Source organism: Eschrichtius robustus, chromosome 4 (genome assembly GCF_028021215.1).
Source record: "Eschrichtius robustus isolate mEscRob2 chromosome 4, mEscRob2.pri, whole genome shotgun sequence".
Lineage (NCBI taxonomy): Eukaryota > Metazoa > Chordata > Mammalia > Artiodactyla > Eschrichtiidae > Eschrichtius > Eschrichtius robustus.
Genome location: NC_090827.1, coordinates 53,508,701 through 53,526,383, shown reverse-complemented (window position 1 = coordinate 53,526,383; position 17,683 = coordinate 53,508,701). Strand labels below are relative to the sequence as shown.

Sequence of the window (17,683 nt, the reverse complement as noted above, 5' to 3'; positions counted from 1 at the left end):
CACCAGGGAAGGCCTAGCATATTCTTGATGTGGGGAACGGGTGTGTAGAAAGGTTAATTTCATGGAAATATTTATCATTGCTGAGGGGGACTCACTACTTAAGGACCTCAAGGCCAAGCAAATATATCTGTCCCAAGTCCTCAAATTAGAAACTTATTTCTTAAATGCCCGCCTATTCATTTCCAACCAAGGAAAGCACTGCATTGATTGTTCTTCAGAAAAATCAATCAACTCTACGAGAGGAAAAAAGGTATCCAGATATAAATAGGCTTGAGTTGTTTCTGTTATCTTTCTTCAGAGCTTTGGTACTATCCCAAGATTGTCTTTGGTTCCTTCTGAAGACTTGCAGGTAACATACAAAGACACTGTGGGACAGGTAGATGGGTCATAGACTTCCAGAGCTGTAAGTGAAATTAGAGATCGTCTAGTCCTACCCCCTCATTTTACAGGTGAGACATGGAGGCAAAAGGAAATGGGGTGGTTTGACCAACAGTAAGTGGCAGAGAAGACACTAGAACCCAGCTCTTTGAGTCTCAGATCGGTGCTCTGCTTCACTGTCCCTCGTGAAGATGTAATTATAGCAACTGGGATAGAGCGGGCTCCCTAGTAGCTTTTTCTTTTACACGTAGATATTCTTTATTTTTTTTTAATTTCTATTTTACATTGGAGTATAGTTGACTTAATTAAACTTAAAAACTTTTGCACAGCAAAGGAAACCATAAACAAGACGAAAAGACAACCCTCAGAATGGGAGAAAATATTTACAAATGAAACAACAGACAGGATTAATCTCCAAAATATACAAACAGCTCATGGAGCTCAATATCAAAAAAACCCAAACAATCCAGTTAAAAAATGGGCGGAAGACCTAAATAGACATTTCTCCAAGGAAGACATACAGATGGCCAAGAGGCACATGAAAAGATGCTCAACATCACTAATTATTAGAGAAATGCAAATCAAAACTACAGTGAGGTTATCACCTCACACTGGTCAGAATGGCCATTATCAAAAAATCTAGAAACAATAAATGCTGGAGGGGGTGTGGAGAAAAGGGAACCCTCTTGCACTGTTGGTGGGAATGCAAATTGATACAGCCACTATGGAGAACAGTATGGAGGTTCCTTAAAAAACTAAAAATAGAACTACCATACGACCCAGCAATCCCACTACTGGGCATATACCCTGAGAAAACCATAATTCAAAAAGAGACATGTACCCCAATGTTCACTGCAGCACTATTTACAATAGCCAGGACGTGGAAGCAACCTAAGTGTCCATTGACAGATGAATGGATACAGAAGATGTGGCACATATATACAATGGAATATTACTCAGCCATAAAAAGAAACAAAATTGAGTTATTTGTAGTGAGGTGGGTGGACCTAGAGTCTGTCATACGGAGTGAAGTCAGAAAGAGAAAAACGAATACTGTATGGTAACACATATATATGGAATCTAAAAAAAAAAAAGGTACTGATGAACCTAGTTACAGGGCAGGAATACAAAGGCAGACATAGAAAATGGACTTGACATGGGGTGGGAGGGTGAAGCCGGGGTGAAGTGAGAGTAGCATCGACATATATACACTACCAAATGTAAAACAGATAGCTAGTGGGAAGCAACCGCATAGCACAGGGAGATCAGCTCGGTGCTTTGCGATGACCTAGAGGGGTGGGAGAGGGAGGATGGGATGGAGGCTCAAGAGGGAGGGTATATGGGGACATGTGTATGTATATGGCTGATTTTCTTTGTTGTGCAACAGAAACTAACACAGTATTGTGAAGCAATTATACTCCAATAAAGATCTATTAGATAAAAAAAAAAAGAATCCACCTGCCAATGCAGGGGACATGGGTTTGAGCCCTGGTCCCCACATGCCACAGAGCAACTAAGCCCATGCACCACAACCACTGAGCCGCAACTACTGAGCCTGCGTGCCACAACTACTGAAGCCCGCGCGCCTAGAGCCCGTGCTCTGCAACGAGAAGCCACCACAATGAGAAGCCCACCCACCACAACGAAGAGCAGCTCCTGCTCGGCGCAACTAGAGAAAGCCCGCGCACAGCAACGAAGACCCAATGCAGCCAAAAATAAATACATCTTTAAAAAAAAAAGAAATGAACTAAAAAAATCTACAGGGTGTGCAGCTCCACTAAAAAAATGATCTCAGACATTACTGAGTAATGATGTTTATACAAAGTTATTCTAGGTGACTAACATTGTTTGCTAAGTAAATACTTTAGCAGGTCTCTGGAAACATTAAACCAGACTGTAAAAAACATGCACCACGGTTAAACCAAAGTCTATTTCCTTTTGTTTGATTTTATTAGGTTTTTCAAGGTCTGTCCCAACACCCTAAAACCCACACATTCCGTATCTCCCAGAGGGGAGAGAAAGCAAACAGCAGGAAATTTAGGAGTGGCACAGTCTGACCCCAATCAGCTCGTAGATGCACTACTCAACCTGAGCCTGAGTGAATGGTATGGTCACCAAAGCCCTCAGCAGAGCAGATGCTACAGAAATGTATGTAAAACCAGTGTGCCAGGAAAAGTGGAACTATAAAGCTAATTTGAGCACTTTTTCTTTGTAATTTAGTTTGGTTAAAAGATTTGGAGCATTTATCTATTAGAGGAAACAGTTAAGAGCTTCTGTGCATAGGCAGTCCTTCTTCACTGAATAATTGGAGATGCTACCTGCCTGTGACTTCTTCAGCATCTGATGAACACCCTGATAGATTTGACAGGGGTGACGTTTGGGAATGCTGCCACCGCAGCAGTTGAACGACAAAGAGGGGTGCATACGTATATATGTATGTGTGCATATGTAGATGTCCATTCCAAATGAAGTCTCCACCATGGCTGGGCAGTCAACAGATGGCCTTGCAGTTGTTCTTAGGTGAACACAAATCTGGTTCAGGAGACAAGCGGTTATCAGAAAAGTGTTAACCGATCACCATCCCTCCCTTTATCTTTCAGGCAGGTGTTAAATAGAGTACATCTGGTTGCCAGGAATCCTACTGCATCTTTCCGTCCTCCAGCATACACAGGAATTTTCTGAATCCAAAGGAATATATAGGCTTCTTGGGCTCTCAACAGTCAGATGCAGAGCAGTTGTTTCCAACTTTCTCCTGCTGCCACACTATTAGAATGAACCACCATCTCCATCAGCCGTGCATCCCACACACATAAAGATTCTCAGACGGGGCCTAAGGTACATCCATCCAATCCAGCCCAAAAGGTCATATGCAGAGTGGAGGAGAGGAGCAGGTGAAGTATGAGAAAGCACGTCCCAGGGATCTGCTATGTCTCCCAGCGAACACCCAGCCCCACCTACCAGTTTCCCTCGCACTCCTTTCCTTGTTCGCTTTTCTTCAGGAAAACAAACTGCTCTCTTCCCATAATCTCCTGTTATCTTCATACTGCAAGACTAAACTCTATTTTGGGTCCAAGTCTTCTTACCTCCATCCACTTGTAACAGCTGCTCAGATGTCAGTGGCAAATCATTTGTTTATACTCATACTTGTAAAATCTTTGGGGTTGGTCAGGGCTCCACTGCCACCTATTCCTGTTTCTCATCTTTTGGAATGTTTTTTTTTGTAAAATGCTGCCAGTTATGTCATTGTCACGTCAAGGTAATCATGCAGCCATAACACAAATCCTAACTATAAGGGCAATACATCAAAAAAATTACTAGAGGCCAGCCTGCTGTTCAGATGGGGTCTTGGGCTGACACCACGGTCGAGGGTCAGGTCCAGAAGGTCAAGTCACCACTTCAGTGAGTCGTAGGACTGACTCAGACCACCAAACTCCCAGAGAGCTGATATATCACCCGACTCGTGAGTCTCCAATGCTCATACATGTTATCAAGGTCCTCCTTTTTTAGTTATAAAACTATTTTTATTTTTTAATGTCTTTTTTTTTTTTAGCTGCATTGGGTCTTCGTTGCTGTGCGTGGGCTTTCTCTAGTTGAGTCCCTTGGGGGTTACTCTTTGTTGCAGTGCGCGGGCTTCTCATTGTGGTGGCTTCTCTTGTTGTGGAGCACAGGCTCTAGGCACTCGGGCTTCAGTAGTTGTGGCATGTGGGTTCAGTAGTTGTAGCTCGCGGGCTCTAGAGCGCAGGCTCAGTAATTGGGGTGCACAGGCTTAGTTGCTCCACAGCATGTGGGATCTTCGCAGACCACGGCTCAAACCTGTGTCCCGTGCATTGGCAGGCGGATTCTTAAGTCCTGCACCAGCAGGGAAGTCCCTATTTTTCCTTTTAAAAGAGGGGTTTTATTTGGTGAGCAGGGAATCCCAGCAAAGGAAATTAAGAGGGTCTTGCAAACTATGTCACTTAGGCTGCAAAATGCCTGATGAACTGCACTTAGTCCTTGAAACAGCACCTGTCTTCACAGTAATCACACTTTTTATCTTCTAGTTTTCCAACTCACTTAGGTAAAATTGCTTAAACAACAAAAATTATTAGTATCTAATTCTCCTCAAGATTCTCTGGGGACCATTATCTTTTGTTTACCACACTGTTCTTAAGAAAGATTACAATAAAATCATTTGACGAAAATACTGTCTGAAGATATGTCGATTCAGGAGGCTGACAGAAGTTAAAGCTTTCTTTCTGAACTTAAATACCTCAGAGAAATAGGTAACTTTTAAAAAATGGGTGAGTAAGTTTCCAAGTATAAAATGGAGACAATTTAATCTTAAAACTCAAACAGAATATTGAAAACATTAATAGAAAAAAGTTCTAAGCATCCTACAGAATGAAAATGCTCAATCTTTTCCTATAGATACTTAAAACTAGTGATCCCACTTTTCATTAATATTTGCTAACATCTATGTAGCTGCCTCTAGATTTAGTTATTTGTTCAGGACCAAAGTGAAGCCAAAGCCACAAAAAATAGAGATTAAACTAAACTGTGAGTAGCTGTTTAAAAAAAAGACTACATACACATAAATAGGATTACACACTTTAATCTGATTGACACGGAGGAAGTAGGGAGGACATGAAAGAAATTTAGTTTCAGCTCTGCTTTACACATAACCAAAGGCTCCTTCTCCAAAAAGTAAACCTGAGGTTTCAAAAACCATATTTTATCAGAATACTTCAGGAAAGCATACTATGTGTAATCCAGGAAATACATTATTTGCAGAATAGGAAAATCATCACAGGCAATCAAAGATTACAACAAAAGAAAGCACCAGGGTTTTGAGCAGGTCTAAGGTGAGTATATCTGCAGAAACAATGTAAATGTTCTTGAGTGGCTGCTATGGAAACATGCTAAGGAGGACTGGTCCACATCTTATCGTTTTTTAAAACATGTTTCTTTGGAAAAACGGCAGTAGTGGCTGAGAGTGAAGCCATCCTTTAGACACCCAGCTTATTGGCCTGGGTGAGAACAACTTTGAGAACTGGCATGAAAGCAGAGGTCTCACTGAAGTTGCTGGTGCTGACTATGTGGGTATGGATGGTCAATCCTTCTGAGTAGTTTCGAGTCTCAATGCTCCTTGCGATGTTGTGTAAACCATTGATGATTGTTGGTGAAAGCTGAAGTAAAGGTGGAATTGAGAGAGAGAATTAAATTAAGGAAGAATTTTCCATGAGACCCTCTATAAACATTAAACCCTGATATTTAAGAGGAGCTTGAAATAAACATTATTTTAAAAATGTATAAACTGGTGAGCATTTCTAGAAAGAATCTCGGAACAACCAACACTTAAGTTATAAAATAGAACCATGACAAAATGATTTATGTAAGGAATTATTTACAAATTATACATGTATGATAAGCCAGGTATTTTCTTACAGAAAAGCCAGATTTCCTTCCCCAAGTTGAAATGTTAATGTCTCTCTCCACTTAAGAGCTTTCTTACTATTTTATTTTAGATAACTTAAATATTTTAAATAACTAAATTATTTTAGATAACTGTCTCACACCTTTTAAAAGTTTTCCTATGTACATGAAGGAGTTTCACGATTCTTAATCATGACATCTCGAAGTAGGGGCCCAATTTACTCTAAAACCTTGTGGACAATAGAAACCTTGCACTTCTGGTCCACTGCCATTAGGAGGGCAACAGTCCTCATCATGTACTCAATTTGCCAGTTCTTAACTGCTTTTCATAATCCTGTCATCTCTTAAAATCGTAAGACCTCTATTTTTTTTCCCCCCATGTCATTACTTGGCATACATGTCCATACTTTTCAGAGAAGACTTTATTTTGGATCAGTCCATGGGCCACGCCACTTCCACTGTTATATCAACTTTCTCTGGTTTGGTTCTCAGGAGACAAATGGTTATTTTTAGCTGATGGCATTGATATGGGGAATGGGGAAGAGAAATGCTAAAATGCAAAAATGTGAAAAAGTCCCAATTCTTTTTTTCTATCCTAGTGCTTTCAATAATAAAACAAAACAGTTCTAGAAAGGAATGGAGAGGTTGGGAGGGACAAGAGAACAGAACACACAGGGCATTTACTCCTTACTGTCGACCATCTTCATAGTTATACACATTGATCTGCTCAATTTGTGGCTACCTTTGGCTTTGCCTTTGTGTAATAGCTATTCTAAAAGAAAAGGATCAGAGTCTTAGACTATGAAAGAGATTACACATTTGGTCTCTGGAAAACAGAGTATCTGCCCACTCTCTGGTTTCTTAATTCAAGGGACATATAAAAATGAATAGAAGGCCAGTTACCGTAGGACCAGTACAAGCCAGTTTGTATATCTGCTCTTTGTCATAAAAAAGGTTAAAAATTCTCTCTCCCTCTTAATCTCTCTCTCTCACACACACACACACACACACACACACACATTGCCCTATCCCCTTATCCCCGGTGACTGAAATGTAAGATTTAGACAGAGAAAAGCCCATTCTATGAACTGTCACGATCATTTTGCCCCCAAGCATACTATATATTACATGCAAGTGCTGATGAGACACTTATTTTACTAGCAACCAGGAATAAATGCTTATCATAAATCCTTCTTTTCCCCACAAACTTACTGTCTGTTCCCTAAGTTTATCATACAGAAACTCCAAACGTTTGCTGGCATCATCTAGCTTCCTCTTGGTTTGCTGCAGGAGAGAAAAAACAGGTATGTTATGTATGAACAATAACTTTTATCCCAAGAGCTTGCCTTACGTCATTTCACTAAACCTCACAGTCATGATGTTGGACAGCTTCATTTTATAAAGAAATGGAGATAGCTAAGACCGAGGAACTTGAACAGATTATTAGAACAGAGATCAGTATCTATTAAGGCAGGGAGGGCAAGAAAGTGAGAGCCTTCCTCCTAGGGTGCAAAGTGGAGCACTGGCTGATTTCACAGGGACTGGGGCTCACGTGAGGTGAGTGCGTGCCCATCTACACTGTGTGCAGAGGCAACATGAAGGGCCACCTGGAGGCAGCAAGGGGTCAGTGTACTACAGATAGGAAGGTCTAACAGTTACTGTAAATTAAATAAAATGAACATGATGGGCGCTAGAAGGCAAACATACAGGTGAACTGTGGAATCTCAAAAAGTACTACTTATACACTCAGTCACATTTGGTACATTTAATCCTGTCTTATTCTAGGCCTTTAAAACACCAAAAAAAGGAGAAAATTATCTTTTGGTGGCTTAAGATTATTAAGAGGGAAGTGTTAAAATGAGTTCTTAAATTAAGGAGTCCTCCTACCCTCATCCTAGTACTGTAAGTATAGTGAGAGAAAACTATCCTAAAAGTAAAGGTTTAAAATTATACTGTGATTAACTTCATATCTACATTATGCAACAGCCTTAAAAGTGACACTGCTTTTCAATATTTACTGAGTGACTACTACGCGCCATGCTGGGACAGTGTTGTGTCTCATGGATCTCATATTCTATTGGGTGGGGAAAGGATACTAAATAAACAATATATTGTATGTCAGATGGTGATGAGTGCCATGAAGAAAAGTTAACAGGGTAAGGGGGTCAGCAGTGTTGGCAGTATGACGTGGTAAAAAAGTCCTGACGGCTAATGGGACATCTGAGCAGACACCAGGAACAAGTGAGCAAGAGCTATGCAGCTCTGTGGGGCAGAGTTCCAGGCAGAAGGAGCCACAGGTACAAAGTCTCTGATGCTGACACGTGCTTGGTATGTCTGAGGAGGGAATGTCAGTGTGTCAGAAGAGGAGTGCGGAAGAGGTGACGCCATCGAGGATAACCTTACAAACTAAGCTGTGCTGCAAAATTACGTTGTGCTGTTTGGACATAACTGAAGTGGAAATAAGAATAAAGCCATACTATAAAAATGATGTCAAGTATTGATTAAGATGGACTTTTGTGGAGGGTTCAAAGTTAATCCCACCTAGCTACCAGCAGGAGTCCTGGGCGGTATTTGAACTTCCTCCCCAACTAGTGACAGGAACAGTTTGTCTTTCTCTTCTGCCCAGGGGTCCTGGGTAACCAGAAGGAAAGTGATAGGGTGACTTGGAGGAGGTGAAGCTCAACAAAAATTTATTAAGCTAGGCCATGTACGAGGTGTCCTCCCAACCTCTATTTACATTAACTCATGCCTGAAGGAAGACTGGAGCTTTCCCACATTTTTATTAGGATTCCTCCAATTTGTATGATGAGGACCTGTCTGCCTAGGAGACACCGTACACTTACCTGTTTAACAGCTTCACCTGTTCTCTGTTCCTAGCTTCGTCTTTCCATCGCTCCCAGAATGCCAGGCGCTAAGGTTTATGTTAACTTTCCCCTGCCTCTGCTTTCCTGACACTTTCAGTGCAGGGAATTGCTTTCCAAAAGACTGGCAGAAGGCTGCACATATTAATACTCAGTGTTTGATGAAACAACAAATTCCAGAAGCTGTTTTTCAAGCAGACAACCGGCCAGTGACTAAATAAACATATTCAATGTTTGTTGGCAGAAAGTGAAATTTCATCTAAAACAAAACTGGCTTTGTGGAATTTTTGTTGTTGCCAATACAGTCATCCTCTAATAAACTGAGTAAAATCAGTTACTTTGACTATGAATATGACTCCAATATCTAAAGCACTGAACTATTTTTAAGGTCTTAGCAAAGTTAAAGATTGTCTATCTACTTTTAAAAGCTTTGATGTAAGCTCAGAAAGAAACCCCAAATCTGAGTTTCACCATTCTGTTGTATTTTTGTGCTATGCATAAGGTTTGCCGATGAGACTCAGTGCAGCATAGTGGTGGAAAGCATGAATTCTGGAGCCAGACTAGGTTCGAATGCTGGCTCTGCCTTAATTATTACCTAACTGCTTTTTGCCTTAATTTCCTCCTCTGTAAATAAATATGACAAACCTACCTACCACGAGGTTGTTTTAAGGATTAACGTTATATGTACAAAGCAGTTGAATGTGTTTTTATATGTACAGCAAACTATATATAAGTGCTAGCTTTACTACTTTTGCATAAACTTTCAAAATACATCTTGTAAGACTTTAAGCAATCATTACAGAAGCGCTCCATAAGGGATTCTTTTAATTAAGCAAAATAAAAAATACATACAGGATCTGTGGCTGAAGAGAGGCAGCGCTGAATAAGATCCTCAAATGTGGTCTTTAGAATGAGGTGTTCATCTGGAATAGGTTTCTTGGTAATTTTTTCTGTTGGCAAAGACTGCACATGCTGGAATAAATAATACCATAAAATGACTAGAAATGACCAGAAGTTACCTATACACAAAGCCCTGAATCTGTGATAAAGAGAAACCAACGACCTTGTAGATAGGCTATTCAAAATCAAATGAAAAATTAACATGTGAAATCACTTGGGATAAGCAAACATAAAAATCAGATATTCAGTAGAAGATACAGGTACTCTTTCTACAGCTTCTATTCAAAAATAGGATTGGATATAAAGTATTTGATTAATTATGGAACATACGTTGATCACTATTTTATATAACTTATGGGAGGGAGACCTGTGCCAGTAGGAAATAAAAAGAACAAGGCATTTACAAAGTTGGCTGGTTGGAGTGGCTGCTTGCTTTGCTTGTTGGCTCATTTTTGTTTATCCTGACGTTCTTCTATTCTTTGGTTTACTCTTGGAGGGTGTTAGCTGGGCTATTATCAAACTGCAAGATTACACCAAAGGTGAGGATAGAAGAGACCATGATCTTACTGAATGTACAAATGGGAAAACAAAGAAGGAATGTGTAAGTGTTTAAAGTTTTGACTGATTAGTTCATTCATAGAAAACATTAGGCAATTATGTATTAGGCATTGGCTAGGTATTGGTGAGCCAATACGGAAATGATCTCATCCCTCAGGGAGTTTACAGGCTGATGGAGGAGAGAGAAAGTTTTAAAATGTCATAAATGTATGTAAAATAGCAACTGTGATTAAGTTAACATCACTGGAACCAACAGACAACATAATTGGGATTTAACTGAGGGGAAGGCTCTTTAAGGAAGTTATATCAGAAGGGTAAGTAGGAGTTAACCAGTTAAATGGGGGAGGAAATGCATTCCAGACAGAAGAACGTGTACACAGGCAGGATCATGATACAAGGGACTGAAAGGGGGTCACTGTAGCTGGAGCAGAGAGAGCGAGCAAGGAGGAGTGTGAGCTGAGCGATTCCAGACAATGTGAAATACTTTGGTCTTCATCCTGAGAACAATGGGAAGCTGTAACGTTTTAAGCAACGAGGAGATAAGACCAGATAAGAGATGGGTCAAAGTAGATGCTGGCAGAGCAACTAGAGGCTCCTGCACTGCTTAAGACTGGAGACGAAGGTAGCACGGACTAGACTGGAAAAGGGACTAGAGAAGGGATTTGAGAGAGATTTTAAAGTAATATCAACAAGACTCGGGGACAGCTCTGAAAAACAGGTTAAAGGAAAAAGAATATAACGATGATGCCCAGGTTTTTGGCTGGATTAAATAGGAAGGATTATGGTGCCATTAGCTGAAACAGGACACACCAAAAGATGACTAGGTTTGGGAGGAAGACGATGAGTTAGATTCTGGATATGTTAAGTGTGAGGTGCCTCAGAGACATCCAGGTGGAGAGGAAGCTGGACACTAGGGCCTGGCTGAACACACGCATCCGTGCAGCTCTCCCTTTCAGCGGTAACTGGGGTTCTGGCCCAGATGAGCACAGCATGAGCACCCAGCTCTAAACACAAGTGAATGGCTTCACAAACACCACAGACGTGTAATTATAAAAAATTAACAGTGCATCTTTGTAATTTTATATATTCTCGTGGAAAGAAGAGGGTCCTCCCATCTCCATCAAAACACTTGTTTTTATAATGCAACTGTCAATGTTTAGAAGTTCCTTAGGCAGAAATCTCTTAACAGCAAAACATAGTCTTGTGGTAGAGATATAATCTTTACAAGTTTGACTTCAGAGAGTCAAAGACAATAACAGACAGAAGAGCTAGTTTTATACTTGGGCAGGAATTGATTTCATCTTATGTTGAGCTGTGACCCAACCTCTTTACTTTTCATGAATAGATCAAAATGTTTCTCTTTGTATGTCTAAGTCAGTTATATGGAAATATGATAGATTTTTCATCATCTAGAGCCCTGCCAACTAGCTGTTTGTATGTGAAAAGCAAGCACAAATCTATATCTCCATCTAAAGATATGGCTATATTATTAGCTCTTACACATACACAAGAAAATATATAACTCATTACATTTTCATTTTCTATTTTAAAGGAAAAAACCTTTGGAAATAGCTTCTGCTTAGCAACCTTGGATGCAAATATGGATTCAACTGATCTTAAATTGTGGCTACTGATTAGATCAAATGAAATACTGTAATTGCCAAGTTACTGTTAACATATACTAGTAAATACATAAGCTCCTTCTAGAAAGTTTGTATATGGCCTTGTCATTGAAAAATAATACACATACATGAACAAGCTTAAAAAAAAGGTATTATTTTTAAGTTGTCTAAATTGAAATCAAATTGAGGTAATAATAAAGGTATAACCATAAAAGTTAAAACGTTAAGAAAACATACCGAAATAGAGCCATCTCCCACTTCCACAGATTTACTGTTACCTGCATGGTATTTCCAATAGGAGCCCCAGGGGCACCTTCAATATTGGGCTTTGAAAAAGACGGAGGCATGCCTGGTTGACTGAGGGGTTGCTGTATGCCGTGGAAGGGCTGGCCACCTGGAAGGTGTGGCTGCGGGAAGGAAGCTTGGCTTGATAGTGGTCCTGGAGCTGAAGGCTGTTGCTGCAGCATCTGTGACTGGGGGTCACCCAAGGGGTTCATGATTGGTGATGTGATGGGAACAGGAGGCGTAAAGTTCTCAGGCATCTTTAAAAAGAAATAAAAGGCACCAAGAGTATGGCAAAAAACGGTATGATGGCAACATCTCCTCAGCTTTAAATAAAGGAGTTAGCCATTTGTAGCAACATGGATGGACCTAGAGATTATCACACTAAGTGAAGTAAGTCAGAAAGAGAAAGACAAATACCATATGGTATCCCTTATATGTGGAATCTAAAATGACACAGATGAACCTATCTATGAAACAGAAACAGAATCAGGGACATAGAGAACAGACTGGTGGTTGCCAAGGGGGTTGGGGGAGAGTTGGAATGGGAGGGTGGGGTTAGCAGATGTAAGCTTTTATGTATAGAATGGATAAACAACAAGGTCCTACTGTACAGCACAGAGAACTATATTCTATATCCTATGATAAACCATAATGGAAAAGAACATATTTAAAAGAGAATGTATACACACATACATGTATAACTGAATCACTTTGCTGTTCAGCAGTAATTAACACAACACTGTAAATCAACTATACTTCAATAAAAAAATTAAAACAAATAAGGGAGTTAGACTATTCCATGGATAAAAAAATTTTTTTAATAACAGTAGAATACTTTTTAAAATGAAATTTTATGCAGAATTCTAGAGAAAAACATAAAAGTAAAGCTAATCTAGCTAAGAGGGCTGGGAGCTCAAACCTGGACCTTTGTTTCCCCTTTACCTTCCACACTTATCCCATAATGGGCCAAAACCATGGTGTTTTTGAAAGAGGATGTCAAAGTCTGGAGAATTATATCTAGCCATACTGGGATCAGATATGCCAAATATGTGTTTGTGTGTGTTACGTGATCAGATATAATACCTTTTTCCTAGATCATTAAGTGATACCTACTTAATGATCAATCACACTCAAAGTAGTAGATTAAATTTCTGATTATCATTGACCTAATTTTGGGGGGGCGGTTTCATCATTTAGGATCTCCCAATTTTATATTATATTCTGGCCTCTCATTACTATACTTGGGGGACAGAAATCACTAGGAGTAAAAAAAAAAAAAAAAAAAAAAAGGCTTGGGGTAAAAGAAGGAAAGGAGAATCTTAAGTTATGCTCTAACAGCTCTCAACAGTTATTAACATCTAAATGATGCTCAGCTACAAGGCTATTTCTTTTCATATTATATGTGCTAGACAAAAATAGTCCAAAATATAATTACAAATTCATGATTACTGTTAGAACCCAAAACCAAAGTAACTCCTAAAAAAAAACCATTTGAGAAGCATGAAATTTTGTTTCCTACTCTTTGAAAAAGATCTGCTGGGAATTTACATCTTGTTTTTTAAAAAGGGTTTAATTCATACCACCATACTATTTTGTACTTTCCTTCCTTCCCTTCATGGATTAGAAGATGTAAGTTGAAACACACATATTAAGTATATCAGTCAGTCAGCTTTGCCTTTAAAGGAACAGTGAAGTGTGGTGTGCTTCAGGTGGCTACATGATTGACAGGACACCTGTAGGCAACTGAATAGACATCTTTTTCTAGTACCTTCTTCTTCTTGGGTACTCTGTTCAAAGCTGGAGGATCATTCCAACCATTCTGAGAACCTATAACAGATAATAGAGGGCATTTTCCTTTAGAATCCTGAAAAGAAGAAAACTAAATTGTGTCCATCATATAATACCTTCAAATTTTACTTTCACCCTGAGATAACTGTCACAGAAGTTTTACCAGCTGAGCTGCTGGGATCACTATGTAGCCCTGGACTCTCAAACTCATTACCTCTAATAATCACAGGGCCTTGGCTTAGAAAGCAGCATATCTTGACATTATTTCCTTTTAAAGTGAAAGAGTTGTACTAAATTTAAGGATAGTGAAGTTTTTATGTCTATATTGGTACACAACCTTCAAACAATTCTATCCTAAGAAAGAAAAAATAAATCACCTGAGTCTGCTAAAAAAAAAAAGGCTTCTGATATATTCAACACACAAAAAAAGAATAAAAGTAGCAATATCCTATTTCCCCAGAGAGCAATTCAGCATACCCAAATCATCCACATGGTAGAAACACTGTTAAAAAAACAAACAGAGCCCAACTATGCAACACCAGTACATTTTATCACCTTTGCGTTAAGAACAACCTATAAAGTAGAAAAAGGCATTCAAATATCTGTGGTAAGATTTTTTTTTTAATACCCACCCCCCAAAAAACAAAAAACTTCCAGGCTGGCAGCAAATATAAAATTAAACTACTGTCACCTTTAGGAAATTTCCTCACCCCCCCAAATCTCCCAAAACCTGTCATCTCAAAGTGAGAAATGAATATGAGTAGCAGCACTCATTAAGGTACTTAATGCCTGTATCTTTAAAAAAAATTTTTTTAAAACATCTTTATTGAATGCCTGTATCTTTAAAGAAAAATGGAATAAAACATGCCAGAGATAAGATAATTACTAAATCAAAATATAATCATTTTACATCTTATTAAGTTTTGTGTATGTGTATATGTAAAAGCAAAAAATCCTTCTTCTTTCAATAAACATTCTTTCAGTATTTTACTTTTGCTTGTTTTATTGATATCTACGATATTAAATCACAACAAAATTGCTTAGCAAACCAAAGAACATAATGTCATAGAAATTTTTTAAAAACAAGATCTTCTCCTAACCAGCATGCACTCATTTGCCTTGATTTTAAAAGTAGAATTAATTTTCTACAAGGTGACTAGGAGACAGAACGCCAAATGAGCCTCAAAACATTCAAGAGCTAATCACAAAATATTAAACCACATGCTGCTATTTGCTTAACAAATTCTTAAAGTTCTCATTATACACAGACTAATCATTCAAATCTCTCCCATCACCTTCTAATCTTTCTTATATCTAAGACAATCTTGGTATAGCCTTGTCTTTCAGTCTATATAAAATAGACAACTTTTATGATTCAAGATCATTTGTGTCACTATGTTAATTCAGTCAGTTCTAAGATTTGATTCAATTAAGAACTGATCAGATTTAGGGTATTATCGGCTTTCAAGTTCACATGCATAATTGTGAATATCCATTCATTAATTATAGTCAGTGATTCAAAGATTTCCAAAGATATATTTTGTAACTAATTCACCTTCCAACATAGATGCCTGGTCTTGCATAGACTGATTTTCTGTAGACAAAATGTAAAAGTCACTTAAACAGTATTATCATCAAAGATATTCTAAACTCTACTCATTTTTTTTTTGAATTTTTGAATTTAATTTTATTTATTTTTTTATACAGCAGGTTCTTATTAGCTATCCATTTTATACATATTAGTGTATACATGTCAATCCCAATCTCCCAGTTCATCACACCACACCCCCACCCCCCCAACACTTTCCCCCCTTGGTGTCCGTACGTTTGTTCTCTACATCTGTGTCTCTATTTCTGCCCTGCAAACTGTAAACTCTACTCATTTTATAATTGTTTCTCCTCCCTCCATCAACCCCAAGAAAAAACAAACTAATTTTATAAGGGAATAAAACTTACTTTTTAATCAAGTCACGTGAAATGGCTTCTATCTAATTAAGAAAGTAATCAGTTTGTGGGCAAAGCTAATTCATTTATGAGAGCACTTCCTAACATATTATAACTGTGTCCATTTTAGTATTTTTTAAAGCTGTGAATCCAAATCAGTTGAAGATCTTGCAAAAATGCAGATTCTAATTCACTAGGTATAGCATAGGGCCTGAGATTCTATTGCTTCAGCCAGCTCCCAGGTAATGCCAATGCTGCTGGTCCAAATCCTCTTTAAGTAGCAGGGTTTTAAAGAGAAATGGGAGGATTTCTGCACTGTCGTGCAGACTTCAACACTACGTTGTTAAAGATAATAAGCATGTTAGACGATCTTAACAAGGAGGTGCTACTTTACTGCTGGATTTGGGAGGCCCCAAGGATCTGCATTCTGGAGGAACTGTAATTTCTGGGGTCACACCATGAATATGAGCATAAATGGGAACAGGCCCAGTAAATATGTAACCATCTCATATGGTCTTCTCTATAAGAATATACAGATTTGCAGACTGTTTAGCACAAATCTTCCAGAAATCACTACTTCTCTTAAAAGAACTGAAGTTACTGGCAGTGGACAAGAGGAAAGAAGGCTGAGAACTAATACAGCAATTCCAAAATTGTCGGATGTTCAGGATTGGTCCAGGCCCAGTCTCCAATCAAAAGCATGCAGTGTAGATACATCATATGTACATACAACTTACGGGAATTCAACTTACGGGATACATCATATGCACATACAACTTACGGGAATCCCGTAAGTATGTGGGAGTTATGATAGTTGAACTTGGGGAGAGAGGAATCGAGAGTATACAGCATTAACTAGTGAGTTCAATTCAGTTTGAGCTCTACTCAAGAAGCACATGCCCCAGAGAAACTGTGAGGTGGGAGAACTAATGCCACAGTTTGGAATTTCTCTGTATGGCGCTAAGGATAGATGTTTCTCATGCAATATGGCTTCTGACCACAGGCAACTTCTTCGTGAGGGCTTAACTGAAGAAAGGGGTGATCACGGATAACTGACTCTTAAGTGATTTCTTATTTTTGTCTTAAATGATGACCTTACAATTTAACTTCCCATGCAAGATATGACCTCACAGCACTACAGTTAATAAATCCCTGGGAGTCACTGTGTGTGTGTTATGACAGAGGACAGACCTGACAGACCTGACTTGAAACTACTGATGTACTCACTAGCACCAGACTTCAGCTTCTGGGTTGAGGGGGTCAATATACAGTTCCTCCCCAGGTTCTACATCTGCAGATTCAACCAACTGAGGATCAAAAACATTCAGGAAGGAAAAAAATCCAAAGAGTTCCCAAAAGCAAAACTTGAATTTGCTGCAAGTATTTACACAGCATTTACATTGTATTGGGTATTATTAGCAATCTAGACATAAAAGTATATGTGCGTAGGTTATATGCAAATACTACACCACATTATATAAAGGACTTGAGCATCCTTGGATTTTGGCATTGGGGCGGGGCGGGGGGGAGTCGACGGTGTGAAAAACCTAAAAGTACTGGAGGTACCCTGGCCTTGATCGTTTTTTTCAGGGAGCAGTCTCAACAACATGCCTCCTCTCTAGCCCCATGAAACGTGGGAGCAGAAGGTGAGACCAGTTTTTCCTCTAACCTCTCGTGGCAGTGATCTTAGCCTTGAATATTAAAGCCTGAGTGGGTATCCTGATTTCACCAACTATTAGCAGCACAAAAAAGTATGTGGAACAATTTCATATGACCCTTTGGTAGAATGACACCAAAGTTATAATGAAATCAAATTAAATTGAAAGTTACGAGTAAAACTGAATGAAATAAGAAACAAAAAGATTTTCAACAGGAACATATAGCCAGTTGGCTATCCCTCATAACTTGAGGGTGGGCTGCCTGTTGAATTGAAAA

The 17,683-nt window shown here is 38.9% G+C and overlaps 1 protein-coding gene across 23 annotated transcripts in view; it reads right to left on the bottom strand.

The window, feature by feature from the left end:
• Positions 1 to 4,953: 4,953 nt before the first annotated feature.
• The window catches only part of SEC31A (SEC31 homolog A, COPII coat complex component), a 67,533-nt gene continuing 54,803 nt past the window's right edge, over positions 4,954 to 17,683 (bottom strand). For 12 of the 23 annotated variants that reach the window (XM_068542736.1, XM_068542744.1, XM_068542748.1 and 9 more), the window contains 6 exons: positions 15,360 to 15,398; positions 13,785 to 13,843; positions 12,010 to 12,273; positions 9,504 to 9,623; positions 7,003 to 7,074; positions 4,954 to 5,543 (listed from right to left, as the gene is read on the bottom strand). In XM_068542736.1, coding sequence (XP_068398837.1) covers positions 5,364 to 5,543; positions 7,003 to 7,074; positions 9,504 to 9,623; positions 12,010 to 12,273; positions 13,785 to 13,843; positions 15,360 to 15,398 — 734 coding nt within the window. In that variant the 3' untranslated portion in view covers positions 4,954 to 5,363. The remainder of the gene's footprint in view (positions 5,544 to 7,002; positions 7,075 to 9,503; positions 9,624 to 12,009; positions 12,274 to 13,784; positions 13,844 to 15,359; positions 15,399 to 17,683) is intronic. The other 11 variants (XM_068542742.1, XM_068542745.1, XM_068542747.1 and 8 more) reach the window with 1 other exon arrangement.